At 37.8% G+C, this 17,581-nt stretch overlaps 2 protein-coding genes across 4 annotated transcripts; both read right to left on the reverse strand.

Annotated features, from left to right (window-relative positions):
- Positions 1–695: 695 nt before the first annotated feature.
- On the reverse strand, positions 696–14,434 carry LOC140821407 (methionine S-methyltransferase-like). 3 transcript variants are annotated; one of them, XR_012115728.1, is made up of 7 exons: positions 12,849–14,434; positions 12,562–12,755; positions 12,160–12,216; positions 11,965–12,060; positions 1,079–1,138; positions 952–990; positions 696–866 (listed from the first exon to the last, which is right to left on the reverse strand). XR_012115728.1 is itself a non-coding variant. In XM_073181886.1 (6 exons), exons 2-5 carry the CDS (start codon positions 12,727–12,729, stop codon positions 1,091–1,093), a joined length of 369 nt encoding a protein of 122 aa, XP_073037987.1. In that variant the 5' UTR covers positions 12,730–12,755; positions 12,849–14,434; the 3' UTR covers positions 696–990; positions 1,079–1,090. The 3 variants fall into 3 exon arrangements, 1 of the variants encoding a protein (XP_073037987.1); XR_012115729.1 differs by lacking the exon at positions 12,160–12,216; XM_073181886.1 differs by having other exon boundaries at positions 696–990.
- On the reverse strand, positions 12,855–14,111 carry LOC140821406 (uncharacterized). The gene has a single exon (XM_073181885.1). It carries the CDS (start codon positions 14,109–14,111, stop codon positions 12,855–12,857), a length of 1,257 nt encoding a protein of 418 aa, XP_073037986.1.
- Positions 14,435–17,581: the final 3,147 nt, after the last annotated feature.

The raw sequence follows: 17,581 nt of genomic DNA on the forward strand, positions 1-17,581 counted from the left end.
ATAGACATGTTGACCAAGTACAGGGCCACTGTAGATTGTTTCCACAAGATTGTCAGATTCAGACCCGAAATGACAGACGAGTGGAAATTTTACGGCAAGGGTTCCAGATCTCGGATTCCCTTAGTATCTGCTCTGACTATGAGTAGATTGCTTCAGAGAGGAGCAGAGGGCTTTCTTGTATACTAGCAACCGAGGCACACGCGTTGCGTGTGTCATGAATATATGAGTCTAATATATTAAACATTTATGATACTATAACATCATGCACCGTAATTTTTTGTATCATGAATATATATTTAAAATAAAAAAATTGAACATTTAAAATATGTATTAGCAAATCAATGTCATAAAACTTACCAAAACATGTGAGATCCAAAGGTTGCAAGCCATAAAAAAACTCATAAAATAAAAACAAAGAGACAAAAAATTACACGAATTATGCGCTAAACTCATGAAAATAAGTTTAGTATAAAGTAAAAATTATATGTTTAAAACATGCATTAGCAAATCAATGTCATAAAAATTACTAAAAACATGTCTCATCCAAAGCATTCAAGCAATAAAAAAAACCCTCTAATATAACAATAAAAAGACAGAAAATTACACTAATTATATTTTAAACTCAAGAAACCATGTTTAGTCTAAAGAAAAAATTGTAATTTTAAATTATGCATTAGCAAATCAATGTCATAAAAATTACCAAATACATGTCATGTCCAAAGCCTTCAAGCCATAAAAAACATATTAAGTAAAAATAAAAAGACAGAAAGTTACACAAATTAAACGCTAAACTCATTAAACCATGCTAAAGTCATACTAATATGTTAATCCATGATGTAAGAGTTGGAGTTAGAATTTGTCATGTCCTGCATAAAATTATAGACCAAAAGTCAATGGGTTAAGACACAACATAAATCTTAAGTCTTAACCTCAATCCGTTGCATATCTCACCTGGGTAGATAGCATTGTTCTCATGTAAGTTGAAAGGCCCTAGAAAAGAACAAACCATTAATCACTCTTGGCAGTTGGAAGGTAAGTCACCAAACTTGGAAAAGAAGGAAGTCAGTTAATTTCGAACCTGCAAAAAGTCTCATAATTGAAAGGGGGCATAATCAGGAGTCACGCTGCTTGGGAATCCCTGCATTGACACGATTTTAAACAAACAAATTCTAATTCTTAAGAAATCAGGCATATTCAGAAAGAATAATATAGTTTAAACTCACATGGTTCTTGGCATTAGCCTCTTTTACATTTGCTCGGATAAAGATGTTAGAGTAGGTGCCCGTCGAGCCAAGTGTTGGCCGAGTGTTCACAATGAAACTCTATGTATAAGCAATCTTTATTTTAATAATATTTGAAATTATTATTTTTGGCAAATCTTTATCTGTATACCCATGCTAGCTGCATAGATAAAGCCCTTGAATATACAAATAGTAGAAAGAATATGAGATGCTCATATGATGAGTATCATGAAACTCATATTTGTAATACTGTATATTCTAAACGGTTCCTAGTCGATTCAGCCGCCACTAAGAAGGATATAGGCCGCTCGAGTTAGAGACTAGTATCTGCGATGTGAGTACCATGTTTCATTGGTAGGGGACATTGTGATGTCCGAACATGCAGATAGGTGCTCCTTGTAGAGTGCACTGAACAACCCTCCATAAAAGGACTTTCCAAGTGGTTCTCACTTATCGAGTGGAAAAGTCCTGGTTTATGGTTGTACAGAATTAGTCCTTATGACCCGGGACAACATTGAGACTCTATGTGCTAGAATTACACTTTGACTTGTTTACCGACTCTCATGGGGTCATTAGGTGGCAAGGTTGGGTGTTCTGTCGAAACACATAGGAGTCGATGCATTGTAGTCGGGGATTCACCGCTTACCTTCGGGTATGGATATCCTATGTGTTTTCATGTGTATGTAGATCGAAATCTCTGGCCAGAGTATGGTTGTAATTATGAAAGGTGTTTCATAGATTACACCATCGATGCAACTACGACATGACACATAGTATCGATTCATTGACAACTCTCGATAAACCAATGGTTGTCGAATCGATCGGGATATATGAGTTGAAGGGACCGTACTGTACGCTAACCATAATTGAATGGTTCTTGCAGGCACTATCATGTGATACCTAGGGAATCACGTAAGCGATGCTGCTAGGCGTTTAACGTGATTGGTTGGGTACTATCAGACTTGAGTTCTGACGTTCTTACTATCAAGGAGTTGATAAGTAAGAATGGAGCAATTGGGGTATGCTCGAATAAGGACATGTTTAGTCCGAATCACATGGAGATGTGAACCCACGGCTAGTTGTATCAATGAACCATTGAGGGCCACACAAGTACTAGCTTTCTAGATCCCGTTGAGAAGTAAAAATAGTTCAATGTGTTGAACGGCTTATAAATGTGTTTATAAGCGTAAAGAAAAATAGAAGTATGACTTCTATGAGAGAAATATAAATTTTAATTTATGGAAGTGTTCCTAGATTAAAATTTGGCCAAGTGACTAATGTTTTTGAAAATTGTGATTTTCATAAACATTATTATGGACTAAATTAAATTAATTCAAGTGTTGAATTAATTAAACACTAGTGGGCCTAGTAGAGCCCAAATAATTAAATTAATTAAGTGTTGGATTAATTAAATAACATTGGGCCTTGTAGAGCCCAATTGGAAATAATTATTTAACTAGTGGGCTTGATTAAAATCAAGTAAAGTCTAATTGGGCTCAAATATGTTTGAGACAATTAAAAGTCCATGGGCCTTGTAATAGTTACAAGCCCACATGCAAAGTATGCTAGGGTTTGCATGCTTGGGAGGTGAAGAGGCTTGGAATACTTTTGAATAAAATATTGAAAAAGCATGGGATCACTTTTTGGACAACCAAGGTCACTCTTCCCTCCCTCATTCACTACATGGCCGATTTTTGTGATATTCCTCTCCTCCATTTTTCTCTCTTTTGTTCTTCAATTGTTGGAGATCAAAAACACTTCTTTTTGAAAAATCCTCTTAATTTTTCTAGTGCAAATTAAGAGTGGATCTTCCTAGTTAGTGGTGGGCTTGATTTTGAAGGAAAGAAGGAGGCTTGGAGGAGCTTGTAGATCTTCATGCCTTGAAGAGCTTTGTTGTTTGACAACAAAGTTGGAGCCAAACATCAACTTTTGAAGTTGATAGGTATATTTTCTTAACATCCTATGTATGTTTTTGAGATTTTTGTAAATATTGCACAACTTCTAATGGTGGCCGAAATTTTCCCTTAAAAATTTGATTTTTATGCTTCCGTTGCGTTTCCGGCCACCGTAACCGGTCCGCTTTCAAGTGGTATCAGAGCTTAGGTTACGGATTTTGTGTAATATTTGCATAATATTATGTTGAGATCGATTTCTAACCGTTTGAGATTTTTTGTGCAAGAAAATCATCAAGGCCGAATTTTTGAAGAAAACAAAAAAAAAAAAAAAAATGTTTTTCCGGGCAGCCGAGGGGCTGCCCGAAAGGGGCTGCCCGAAAATTTCGGGCAGCCGAGGCAGTTTTTTAAAATAAAAAAAAAATTTTAAGTCGGCCGGAATCCGGCGACGGAGCTCCGGCGACGGCGATGACGGCTAGGGTTTCCAAAAGTGTTTTGGAATATCAAAGTGTCATGGGCCTTGAGTTGTTGGGCCATAGGATGGCCAACACATTTGTGATTTTAAATGGGCCAAAATATTTTTAGTGAAAAATGAGTTTGTTTTTGGGCCCTTAAGTTTAAAATTACAAAAGTTGCAAATATTTTCTCATGAAATAAATATTTTAAGTTGGACTTTAAATATTTATAGTAAATGGTGATTTACAAGAAATTCGGTTATAAATAAATTAATTTGAAAGTAGACAAAGGTGTTTGTATACTTTGTTAATTTAGTTTATAATCGTGGCGGTTAGTGATTGGATCAAGATATATAATATTGGATCAATTAATTATTGTGATAATTAATTGATGGTGTATGATATGTGATATTATGCATGAAGGATGATCAAAAGCCCAAGCCCAATTTGCTAGGTGTATGCTAGGATATTTTGTGTTGAATGATTGTAATAATTATCAAATTTAAAGTGGGCTTGGTTTATGGCCCGTTCCCACCCCATGAGATGTATCCCTATTTGCCATGGATATTTATTTGTAAATATTAGTATAGTGGATGATCAAGATTGGAAGATGGTGGCCATGATGATTATGAAGATCGAAGACATGTAAATATTGGAAGCCAATGTAATAGTTGCATTTGCATCCCGTGCATTTCCCTAGGATTGGACCTAGGCCCGTGTTTAGCTCACACGGGCCATTAGTATTGGGGCGATTGATCATCCTTGTCTTGTTTACTGTTTATAATATATGCATGATATGTTATAAATAATGAGTATGTGCGTTATTATTATGATAATAACAAAGTTGCATGAATCCGGCAAACATACGATCAAACATGGCGAGCTTTTAAAATAAAATTAATGATGAGACCTTTCAAAATTAAAAACCCTCATTTTGAATAAGATTCAAAATTAATATCAAGCCCGAAAAGGGGAATTATAAATTTGTTTATAATTTCCTTGTCTTCCATCGACAATGGGTGCATGATGAACGCTACCCGTACTCGGGGCTCGGCTCATATTATTGGGGGAGTTTTGGGTGCCGGAAAGCTGTGACATCCATTGACATGGTGATGTGAACTACGTGGAACTCCCATGATTTCGGCTCATATTATTGAGGGAACTCATGGCGACCGTCCATTAAGGTTCAACATCGATGGGTAAGGCTTGACACGTGAAGATGAACGACGTCATATTATTGGGTCCTAATCAAACGTGAGACAAAAGTTTACGTAGAGGGTTGCATTGTGATGCAATTGGAAACTACCTTTTAGGAATTGTGATTGGCTGATATTATTCGGGATCACAATTCGCTAATTGGACCTTACGTACCTACTGAGGAAAGGAGTTTCCCGTTTTCACTAGAGGGTAGTGAAAGATGTCAAAACAGTGGGAGCAAATATTTATGAAGTATAAGTCCAAACTTCATATCTTACTAAATATTTAAAATAGTCATCATCTTTTATCTGTTTTTACTTTTCAGTACAAATCGACAATGTCTTCGATGCGCAATTCGATATCTATAATACTCGACAAACACATATTAACTGGACCTAATTACCTCACTTGGCTAAGAAATTTGAAAATAGTCTTAAATTCGGAAAGGGTAACATATACACTAACTCAGTCGCCCCCTGTTGAGGCTCCGACTGACTGCAATCCTGAGGAATTGCAGGCTTACAAGGAATGGTGTGACCATGACTTGATAGCCAGGTGTTATATGCTGACTTCTATGAACGATGAGCTACAGAGGCGTTTTGAGAATGCAAAGAGTGCTGCTGACATTCATTTGCATCTCAAAGAGCTCTTTGGAGAGCAAACGCGTCCTCTTAGGCATGCTACCGTCAAGGAGCTGATCACTTTGCGCATGCGAGATGGGGCCTCGGTCCATGAGCATGGCCTAAAGGTGATCGAGCTCGTGGACAAGCTCGTTGGCATGGATCTGATCTTGCCTTCAGAGTTGACCACCGACGTGTTGCTGTTATCACTGCCTAGCTCATTTGATCCTTTTGTGGTGAACTTCAACATGAACAAGATGGAACCGACCCTTGAGGAGTTGGTGAACATGCTTGTTACGTTTGAATCCACCATCAAGCAAGAGAAGTTGGTTCTTTATGTGGGTTCTTCATCTGGTACGAAGATTGATCCACATGGGAATGGAAAGAAGAGTTCTTTCCAACGTCCCAAGAAGAACGTGCCCCTGTTGAGGCAATCTCCGAACCCTGTTGAGGCAGCCAGACCAGTTAAGGCTGACAAGACTGGTGATGTTTGTCATCACTGCAAGAAGCCTGGACATTGGAAGCGAAATTGCAAGGAATATCTTGCCCAGAAGTGTTCTGGAAACGGTATGTTCTAAATTTAAGTAAACATTTTAATTAACTCTACTTCTTGGGTATTAGATACCGGTTGTGACTCACATCTTTGTAATGGGTTACAGGTGATGGGAAGAAGTAGGAAGCTTAAGGAAGGTGTGACCTTCTTGAGAATGGGCAATGGAGCAAGAGTTGCTGCCAAGGCTATTAAGGATGTTTACTTATTGTTGAACAATGACTTTAAGTTAATTTTAAGAGATGTTTTGTTTGTACCTGTTTGGTGTAAAACATTGTTTCCATTTCTATTGTGATAAAAATGGATATTCTTGTTTATTTAGCAAAGGTGTTTGCAACATTTACAAGAATGAATGTTTAATTGGTACTTGAGAACTTGAAAAACGATCTCTATAACTTAAAAGTAAAAGATATTCTACTAAATGTCCATTCAAAGGCAGATACCATATGAGATATGGATGGGTAAGCCTCCCAAATATTCTTATCTTAGAATATGGGGAGCCCTGCTTATGTGAAGCAGGTAAGTGGGAGATAAATTGGATTGTTGATCCATTTTATGTTACTTTGTGGGATATCCAAGGAATTAGGTTGGATATCATTTCTATCATCCCCAAGAAACAAAAGTGTTTGTTTCTAGGAATGCAACCTTTTTGGAAAGGGATTTTCTATTGGATAGAAAAAGGCAGATGATAGAACTCGAAGAGGTTCGAGAGAAACCCACAATTATAGAACCCACATCCGATGAGCCAAGAGAGGAGATACAAGCTCCTAGCAGATACGAGAAAGTCTCGAGACCACCTATGAGGTATGGTCAGCTTCTTGAAGAAGGCCATGATGAGCCTAACCATGGATGTGATCCATGGACCTTCAAGGAAGCGTTATCTGATGCCAATTCATCCAAGTGACTTGAAGAAATGGAATCTGAGTTGAATTCCATGCATTCGAACCAAGTGTAGGATCTTGTGGATCCACCTGTGGGAACTGTTCCCACAGGGACTTGGGGAGGATGGGAAGGTGTTGACCTTCAAGGCGCGATTGGTGGCAAAAGGATGTACTCAAAGACAAGGAGTTGACTTTGAGGAAACTTTTTCCCAATCGCAATGTTCAAGTCCATAAGGATTTTATTAGCCATAGCTGCATAGTATGACTATGAGATATGGCAGATGATGTCAAGACAAACTTTCTTAAATGGGGATTTTAAGAAAGTTATTTACATGTCTAAACCTGAAGGGTTTACATCTATCGGAAGTGAGCATATGGTATGCAAACTTCAGAGATCTATTTATGATCTAAAGCAGGCATCTAGGAGTTGGAACCTCAGATTCGACAGTACAATCAAATAGTTTGATTTACTATGAATCATGAGGGACCCTATGTGTATAAGAAGGTCAGTGGGAGTGTTGTGACATTCCTGGTGCTTTATGTTGATGACATTCTAATCATTGGGAATGATGTAGGAATGTTGCAATCAACAAAGATATGGTTAGCGAGTAAGTTCTCGATGCAGGACTTGGGTGAAGCATCTTTTGTATTGGGATACATATCTATAGAGATAGATCGAAAAGATGGCTTGGTCTCACCCAGTCCACATACATGATACCATCGTGAAGCGGTTCTCGATGGATGCGTCCTTGAGAGGACATCTACCAATGTGTCATGGCGTGTCCCTATCCAAGTCTGTCTCCTGAGACTGATGCAGAGATAGTGACGATGACACGCATTCCGTATGCTTCGGCAATTGGTAACATCATGTATGGGATGATATCTACACGTCCTGACGTGGCGTTTTCACTATGTGTAGTGAAAAGATATCAATCGAACCCCGGTCTTCCACAACTAGAAAGCTGTGAAAGACATCCTCAAGTTGTTGAGAAGGATCAATAAGTTGTTCTTGGTCTATGGGGGTAGAGAACTGAAATTGGAAGGCTATACCGACTCTAGCTTCCAAAGCGATATCGATAACTCGAAGTCAACCTCTAGTTTTGTATTCATGCTCAACGGTGCTGCTGTCTCTTGGAAGAGTTCCAAGCAAGACAATAATACGGATTCCAGCACAGAGGCCGAATACATTGCTGCATCAGATGCAGCAAGAGAGGCTGTTTGGATAAGGAATTTCGTCCAAGAGTTGGACGTCATTCCTAATAGAATTGCTCCTATCCCGGTGTTGTGTGACAACACGGGAGCTATAGCTCAAGCAAAGGAGCCAAGGTCTCATCAGAAATCCAAACTCGTATTGAGAAAGCACCACATCCTCGTAGAGATTGTGGAAAGAAGAGATGTGTGTATTGACAAAGTCGGCTCCACAGATTATGTTGTTGATCCACTAGCTAAGCCTTTACCTGGACCATTGTTCGACTAGCATCGCGAATCAATGGGTTTTATGCATATAGGTAGTTGGCTCTAGTGCAAGTGGGAGATTGTTAGAGTAGGTGCCCGTCGAGCCAAGTGTTGGCCGAGTGTTCACAATGAAACTCTATGTATAAGCAATCTTTATTTTAATAATATTTGAAATTATTATTTTTGGCAAATCTTTATCTGTATACCCATGCTAGCTGCATAGATAAAGCCCTTGAATATACAAATAGTAGAAAGAATATGAGATGCTCATATGATGAGTATCATGAAACTCATATTTGTAATACTGTATATTCTAAACGGTTCCTAGTCGATTCAGCCGCCACTAAGAAGGATATAGGCCGCTCGAGTTAGAGACTAGTATCTGCGATGTGAGTACCATGTTTCATTGGTAGGGGACATTGTGATGTCCGAACATGCAGATAGGTGCTCCTTGTAGAGTGCACTGAACAACCCTCCATAAAAGGACTTTCCAAGTGGTTCTCACTTATCGAGTGGAAAAGTCCTGGTTTATGGTTGTACAGAATTAGTCCTTATGACCCGGGACAACATTGAGACTCTATGTGCTAGAATTACACTTTGACTTGTTTACCGACTCTCATGGGGTCATTAGGTGGCAAGGTTGGGTGTTCTGTCGAAACACATAGGAGTCGATGCATTGTAGTCGGGGATTCACCGCTTACCTTCGGGTATGGATATCCTATGTGTTTTCATGTGTATGTAGATCGAAATCTCTGGCCAGAGTATGGTTGTAATTATGAAAGGTGTTTCATAGATTACACCATCGATGCAACTACGACATGACACATAGTATCGATTCATTGACAACTCTCGATAAACCAATGGTTGTCGAATCGATCGGGATATATGAGTTGAAGGGACCGTACTGTACGCTAACCATAATTGAATGGTTCTTGCAGGCACTATCATGTGATACCTAGGGAATCACGTAAGCGATGCTGCTAGGCGTTTAACGTGATTGGTTGGGTACTATCAGACTTGAGTTCTGACGTTCTTACTATCAAGGAGTTGATAAGTAAGAATGGAGCAATTGGGGTATGCTCGAATAAGGACATGTTTAGTCCGAATCACATGGAGATGTGAACCCACGGCTAGTTGTATCAATGAACCATTGAGGGCCACACAAGTACTAGCTTTCTAGATCCCGTTGAGAAGTAAAAATAGTTCAATGTGTTGAACGGCTTATAAATGTGTTTATAAGCGTAAAGAAAAATAGAAGTATGACTTCTATGAGAGAAATATAAATTTTAATTTATGGAAGTGTTCCTAGATTAAAATTTGGCCAAGTGACTAATGTTTTTGAAAATTGTGATTTTCATAAACATTATTATGGACTAAATTAAATTAATTCAAGTGTTGAAATAATTAAACACTAGTGGGCCTAGTAGAGCCCAAATAATTAAATTAATTAAGTGTTGGATTAATTAAATAACATTGGGCCTTGTAGAGCCCAATTGGAAATAATTATTTAACTAGTGGGCTTGATTAAAATCAAGTAAAGTCTAATTGGGCTCAAATATGTTTGAGACAATTAAAAGTCCATGGGCCTTGTAATAGTTACAAGCCCACATGCAAAGTATGCTAGGGTTTGCATGCTTGGGAGGTGAAGAGGCTTGGAATACTTTTGAATAAAATATTGAAAAAGCATGGGATCACTTTTTGGACAACCAAGGTCACTCTTCCCTCCCTCATTCACTACATGGCCGATTTTTGTGATATTCCTCTCCTCCATTTTTCTCTCTTTTGTTCTTCAATTGTTGGAGATCAAAAACACTTCTTTTTGAAAAATCCTCTTAATTTTTCTAGTGCAAATTAAGAGTGGATCTTCCTAGTTAGTGGTGGGCTTGATTTTGAAGGAAAGAAGGAGGCTTGGAGGAGCTTGTAGATCTTCATGCCTTGAAGAGCTTTGTTGTTTGACAACAAAGTTGGAGCCAAACATCAACTTTTGAAGTTGATAGGTATATTTTCTTAACATCCTATGTATGTTTTTGAGATTTTTGTAAATATTGCACAACTTCTAATGGTGGCCGAAATTTTCCCTTAAAAATTTGATTTTTATGCTTCCGTTGCGTTTCCGGCCACCGTAACCGGTCCGCTTTCAAAAGATCCAATTTTTTTAATATAAACACTTAAAGGTAATATTTTGTCTCCGAAAAAGACAATTCAAGGTTGAATTAGTAGGTTTTGATCCCAAAGGAACATGAAAAAAATAGATCAAAAGTTTAACACATTAATAGGAGTATAATTGCTAAACCATAGTAATTTAGAAGACTAAGGGGTTTAAGAGGGGAAGTTATGCAGAACAAAAGGAGGAGAGCTTGGAAAACAGAGAAGTTATAATTATTCGGCCTTCATCTTATTACTCAAATGTAACCACTAACACATAAAACAAATTGTAACCAAACTATGGCCTCAAAAACTACTTATAACTCAGAAAAGCTTATTTTCGTAACATGTTAATCGTTCATCTATATAGCCATCGAGGCACACGCGTTGCGTGTGTCATGAATATATTGAGCTAATATATTAAACATTCATGATATTACAATATGCTTAAATTACGATGCATGTGCGGTGTTGTGCACGAATATTAAGGATAACATGTCTAATAATAAGTATGCTAAAAGATAAAATTGTGCAAAGACTGAAGAAAGTTAAAATAGTAAGTTTATCTTGCGTCACAATTGAAACGACATAACTATTGATAACATTAAATCATACACAAAATAAAAATAATTTTCATCCAATTAGCTATGGTGGCCATCCAGCTGCAACCTGTTCTCCTTCTACGGCTTTAGGAATATTTGCCACTAAAGGAAAATTGTTAGCAGCTTCAGGGGCTTCTATTTTATTGTCATATTAATCATCTCTAACCCTTCTTGATCCGTTTACTTTTTTATCAATCAATGCAATTCTTACACTACGATTCTCCAAGTTCTCCTTCAGACTAAAGCTCTCATATCTTTTTGAGGAGATAGCTGGAGCCGCGCGTAATTCTGATTTTTTCCTAATCAATTCTCTTTGCTTAGGACTATCCTCACTGTCTATGTTTACTGAAGAAGCTTTACCACACACACAACCCATAGTTTTCACCAATAACAAACAAACCCCTCTCCCAAACTCTAAATAACAGTCAATTCACTGTATAATATCTTATATATTTCTCAGTTTTCAGAAACCCGTGAAGGAAATGGCATCCATCATATAATTCAAGTGAGTCCAACCACATAAATCAAGACCCAATTCAATACAAAATCGAATACTCTCATGCAACAACCGACCGGAATTTGAAATGAAAAATCAGCTGCTTCGACAATTCAAAAACACAAACCAAGGAGCCATAATTTACGCCATAGCTTCACGCAAAACAATATATTGAAAAAGAAGCAAACTTTAAAACTAGTTCCAAAAAAATAAATTACCAGAATCTCGAACAAACTCAAATCGGGAAAAAAAATAATGCCTATTCCGAGAAATTATCAGACTGCATTCACCATTCCAATTCAGTTCCAAAAATATTGATATTAATAATGTAAAGGTAAGTTTATACAATAGCATGGAGCATTTAGATTCTAGTTAGGAGTCTAAAACCCACAACGCTGGATAAGAGCATTAAGTTGAAGCATAAGACAACCTGGAGGGCGCAGTAGTTGCTAAGAGAATGCAAGAATCCGTCGCTTGCATTTTCTGTAATCATTTTGGACATTGCGTCTGGATTGGGGTTTAGAAACTGCATAAATTCCAAATGCTAAACATTAGGAAACGTGTGAAGAGTCCATCCATGGTAATTTTTATCAGTATATGAACTTTTCAAATAGTGTTAAGTGACCTTATGAAAAAGGTTCAGCGGCAAAAATTTGCGGCAAGAGTTCACTAAATCAAATACCTGTCGTATGCAACCAACAATTCGGTCAAGTTCTAAATGTTTACCTCTACAATAGGATAGCAAATCAAATTCATGAAACTCCACCCGATCAAGTAAAGTTTTTTTCTGCCCTTCATAAATAGGTTGGCCATTCTCGTCTAAAGAATTAAAATATAGATTTATCCAAGAGATTTTTACTGGTCTTGGATTAATATCATTGTACCCAGTTAAGGAACATCATTTGCCATATTTATCAAGTTTCCAGAAAATATAAGATAAAAACCATTGTGCCTTAATTGGAGAAAACTTATATGAAAAAACTTGGGTATTATAAAAACAGGTAGTGTATCATCAAAGAATCCTTACCTTCAGGTGTGACCATTTTCCAGCAATAGCTATGGATATCCATCCATTTCCACTACCAAGCTCGGTTACAGTTTTGTACTTTAAAATAGAGTCCGGATGCCTGTTAAGTCCTTCAAAGAACGTGAAGGACCAATCATCTGGGACAAAGATATTGTGTATCACCATCATGGTAAGTTTCTTCCTCCTCTGAAATCCTGTAACATATATCATGTATTTAACGATTACTGTAAATATTCGTACATAATTTATTTTAAAAAATTTACAATAAAGAGAGTTGAATTACTTACACTTTATCATTCTCTATTAGGTAGCAATACCTCTTTGAAAACCACGTTTCTTGTGAATACACCATTTTGACGCTCTAAATTCCCGTCTTTTACCAAAATTTTTGTAGAATTTCGTGAGACTCCTCTCGAAAGTGCCACATATAACTGACCGTGGCTGAACACATGGTTACGCAAAAATATGCCAATATTTGGGATTGTTTGACCTTGTGCTTTGTTTATTGTCAGAGCAAAACTAAGCCTTATCGGAAATTGTCGACGTGTCAACTCAAATGGTAATCCAGAATTATCTTCACTTTTCAAGGGCATTCTATGTAGAAAGTATCTGTTACCCTTGTGAGGACCTGTTATGATCTCAGCATCTATAAAATTTCTACGAAGAATGCGACATATCAATCTTGTTCCATTGCATAGACCAAGTTCAGGTGCAACATTTCTCAAGAGCATGACAGGACTCCCTACTTTCAATATGATTTTATGGGGTGGCAAACCACTTGGACTAAGGGAATTCAAAAATTCTTCTTGAAAAAGGTTGTGATTGTCGTCTTCTACACTATCCCAAGATGTATACTCTTTTTCCTCTCCAGGAAACTTGAGAATGAGCATTTGATTAATATTGTCCACATCAACATTTTTTGGTGTGATGATTGCTCTATCAACCATATACTTTTCATCATTAACATGATTTATCATATTGGGAAAAACAGAATCAATCAACATCTGAATTGATTGTTCACCTTCCCATGGTATGATAATTGAATCTGGTAATTTTATGAAATCACGATTTACAGTATGTTGCAATCCATCACCTACGCGCAAGAGAAATTGCGAGAACTCAATATCTTGAGCAGATCTCATATTTTGTTGAAGGTGTATTATCTTTACGCAATTCCAGAATGTTGACCTTGAAATACTTGCAGCAATTTGTTCTGCCTTTGACCCTCGTTTAACAACGGGTAACACTTGTCGAAAATCGCCACCAAAAACCATTGTTTTCCCTCCAAATGGTATTTGATTTTCCATAATATCTTGGAAACTCTTACTGACAGATTCAAAAACATATCGATTTGCCATTGGAGCCTCGTCCCATACTATAGCTGATGCACGTCTTATTAGATCTGCAAGTTCTGTCTGTTTTTTTAGTTTGCAAAGAGTTGATGCGGTTGGTCTAAGTGGAATTTGAAAACGTGAATGTGCAGTTCTTCCACCTGGCAACAATGTCGCAGCTATTCCAGATGTTGCTACCGCAATTATTATTTTACCCATTTTTCTTAAATGTGCCAACATTGAGCGGTATAAAAAAGTCTTACCAATGCCTCCAGGACCATCAATGAAGAAAAGTTTTGATTGGTTATGCGTAATACTTTCTATGATGGTGTCAAATGCAATCCTCTGTTGAGCATTCAAACGTTCAATAGATCTCAAATCATCATCAGAAATATGATAAGAAAGCTCATCCTCAATTATTCTCGGTAGTGGTGCGTCTTCTAAAAACTCAGCACTTATTGATGGCAAATCAAAATCATCAAGGTTGATTTTGTATTGATGCAACAACCTTCGTATCTCAACCAATAACTTATTGATGATGAAGTTACTTGATGAAATTTCTCTGCCATAATCTTCAATATTATTTGTAAATATTAGTATAGTGGATGATCAGATTGGAAGATGGTGGCCATGATGATATGAAGATCGAAGACATGTAAAATTGGAAGCCATGTAATAGTTGCATTTGCATCCCTTGCATTTCCCTAGGATTGGACCTAGGCCCGTGTTTAGCTCACACGGCCATTAGTATTGGGGCGATTGATCATCCTTGTCTTGTTTACTGTTTATAATATATGCATGATATGTTATAAATAATATTATGTGCGTTATTATTTGATAATAACAAAGTTGCATGAATCCGGCAAACATACGATCAAACATGGCGAGCTTTTAAATAAAATTAATGATGAGACCTTTCAAAATTAAAAACCCTCATTTTGATAAGATTCAAAATTAATATCAGCACCGAAAAGGGGAATTATAAATTTGTTTATAATTTCCTTGTCTTCCATCGACAATGGGTGCATGATGAACGCTACCCGTACTCGGGGCTCGGCTCATATTATTGGGGAGTTTTGGGTGCCGGAAAGCTTGTGACATCCATTGACATGGTGATGTGAACTACGTGGAACTCCCATGATTTCGGCTCATATTATTGAGGGAACTCATGGCGACCGTCCATTAAGGTTCAACATCGATGGGTAAGCTTGACACGTGAAGATGAACGACGTCATATTATTGGGTCCTAATCAAACGTGAGACAAAAGTTTACGTAGAGGGTTGCATTGTGATGCAATTGGAAACTACCTTTTAGGAATTGTGATTGGCTGATATTATTCGGGATCAATTCGCTAATTGGACCTTACTACCTACTGAGGAAAGGAGTTTCCCGTTTTCACTAGAGGTAGTGAAAGATGTCAAAACAGTGGGAGCAATATTTATGAAGTAAAGTCCAAACTTCATATCTTACTAAATATTTAAAATAGTCATCATCTTTATCTGTTTTTACTTTCAGTACAAATCGACAATGTCTTCGATGCCAATTCGATATCTATAATACTCGACAAACACATATACTCTGGACCTAATTACCTCACTTGGCTAAGAAATTTGAAAATAGTCTTAAATTCGGAAAGGGTAACATATACACTAACTCAGTCGCCCCCTGTTGAGGCTCCGACTGACTGCATCCTAGGAATTGCAGGCTTCAAGGAATGGTGTGACCATGACTTGATAGCCAGGTGTTATATGCTGACTTCTATGAACGATGAGCTCAGAGGCGTTTTGAGATGCAAAGAGTGCTGCTGACATTCATTTGCATCTCAAAGAGCTCTTTGGAGAGCAAACGCGTCCTCTTAGGCATGCTACCGTCAAGACTGATCACTTTCGCATCGCAGTCCTCGGTCCATGAGCATGGCCTAAGGTGATCGGCTCGTGGACAAGCTCGTTGGCATGGATTCTGATCTTGCCTTCAGGTAACCACCGACTGGTTGCTGTTATCACTGCCTAGCTCATTTGATCCTTTTGTGGTGAACTTCAACATGAACAAGATGGAACCACCCTTGAGGAGTTGGTGAACATGCTTGTTACTTTTGAATCCACCATCAAGAAGAGAAGTTGGTTCTTTATGTGGGTTCTTCATCTGGTACGAAGATTGATCCACATGGGAATGGAAAGAAGGTTCTTTCCAACGTCCCAAGAAGAACGTGCCCCTGTTGAGGCAATCTCCGAACCCTGTTGGGCAGCCACACCAGTTAAGGGCTGACAAGACTGGTGATGTTTGTCATCACTGCAAGAAGCCTGGACATTGGAACGAAATTGCAAGGAATATCTGCCCAGAAGTGTTCTGGAAACGGTATGTTCTAAATTTAAGTAAACATTTTAATAACTCTACTTCTTGGGTATTAGATACCGGTTGTGACTCACATCTTTGTAATGGGTTACAGGTGATGGGAAGAAGTAGGAAGCTTAAGGAAGGTGTGACCTTCTTGAGAATGGGCAATGGAGCAAGAGTTGCTGCCAAGCTATTAAGGTGTTACTTATTGTTGAACAATGACTTTAAGTTAATTTTAAGAGATGTTTTGTTTGTACTGTTTGTAAAACATTGTTTCCATTTCTATGTGATAAAAATGGATATTCTTGTTTTATTAGCAAAGGTGTTTGCAACATTTACAGAATGAATGTTTAATTGGTACTGAGAACTTGAAAAACGATCTCTATAACTTAAAATAAAAGATATTCTACTAAATGTCCATTCAAAGGCAGATACCATATAGATATGGATGGGTAAGCCTCCCAAATATTCTTATCTTAGAATATGGGGAGCCCTGCTTATGTGAACAGTAGTGGGAGATAATTGGATTGTTGATCCATTTTATGTTCTTTTTGTGGGATATCCAAGGAATTATTGGATATCATTTCTATCATCCCCAAGAAACAAAATGTTTGTTTCTAGGAATGCAACCTTTTTGGAAAGGATTTTCTATTGGATAGAAAAAGGCAGATGATAGAACTCGAAGAGGTTCGAGAGAAACCCACATTATAGAACCCACATCCGATGAGCCAGAGAGGAGATACAAGCTCCTAGCAGATCGGAAAGTCTCGAGACCACCTATGAGGTATGGTCAGCTTCTTGAAGAAGGCCATGATGAGCCTAACCATGGATGTGATCCATGGACCTTCAAGGAAGCGTTATCTGATGCCAATTCATCCAAGTGACTTGAAGAAATGGAATCTGAGTTGAATTCCATGCATTCGAACCAAGTGTAGGATCTTGTGGATCCACCTGTGGAACTGTTCCCACAGGGACTTGGGGAGGATGGGAAGGTGTTGACCTTCAGGCGCGATTGGTGGCAAAAGGATGTACTCAAACAAGGAGTTGACTTTGAGAACCTTTTCCCAATCGCAATGTTCAAGTCCATAAGGATTTTATTAGCCATAGCTGCATGTATGACTATGAAATATGGCAGATGATGTCAGACAAACTTTCTAAATGGGGATTTTAAGAAAGTTATTTACATGTCTAAACCTGAAGGGTTTACATCTATCGGAAGTGAGCATATGGTATGCAAACTTCAGAGATCTATTTATGATCTAAAGCAGGCATCAAGGAGTTGGAACCTCAGTTCGACAGTACAATCAAATAGTTGTTGATTTACTATGAATCTGAGGGACCCTATGTGTATAAG

Source organism: Primulina eburnea, unplaced genomic scaffold, assembly GCF_022965805.1.
Source record: "Primulina eburnea isolate SZY01 unplaced genomic scaffold, ASM2296580v1 ctg561, whole genome shotgun sequence".
In the NCBI taxonomy this organism is placed as follows: Eukaryota; Viridiplantae; Streptophyta; class Magnoliopsida; order Lamiales; family Gesneriaceae; genus Primulina; species Primulina eburnea.

Coding starts and splice junctions, on each gene's coding strand:
- LOC140821407 (XM_073181886.1), bottom strand. CDS start 12,729: ATGATGGTGATACACAATATCTTTGTCCCAGATGATTGGTCCTTCACG. Junction 12,061..12,159: donor CGCTGAACCTTTTTCATAAG/GTCACTTAACAC, acceptor GAATTTATGCAG/TTTCTAAACCCCAATCCAGA. Junction 1,139..11,964: donor GCAACTACTGCGCCCTCCAG/GTTGTCTTATGC, acceptor GTGTCAATGCAG/GGATTCCCAAGCAGCGTGAC.
- LOC140821406 (XM_073181885.1), bottom strand. CDS start 14,111: ATGGGTAAAATAATAATTGCGGTAGCAACATCTGGAATAGCTGCGACA.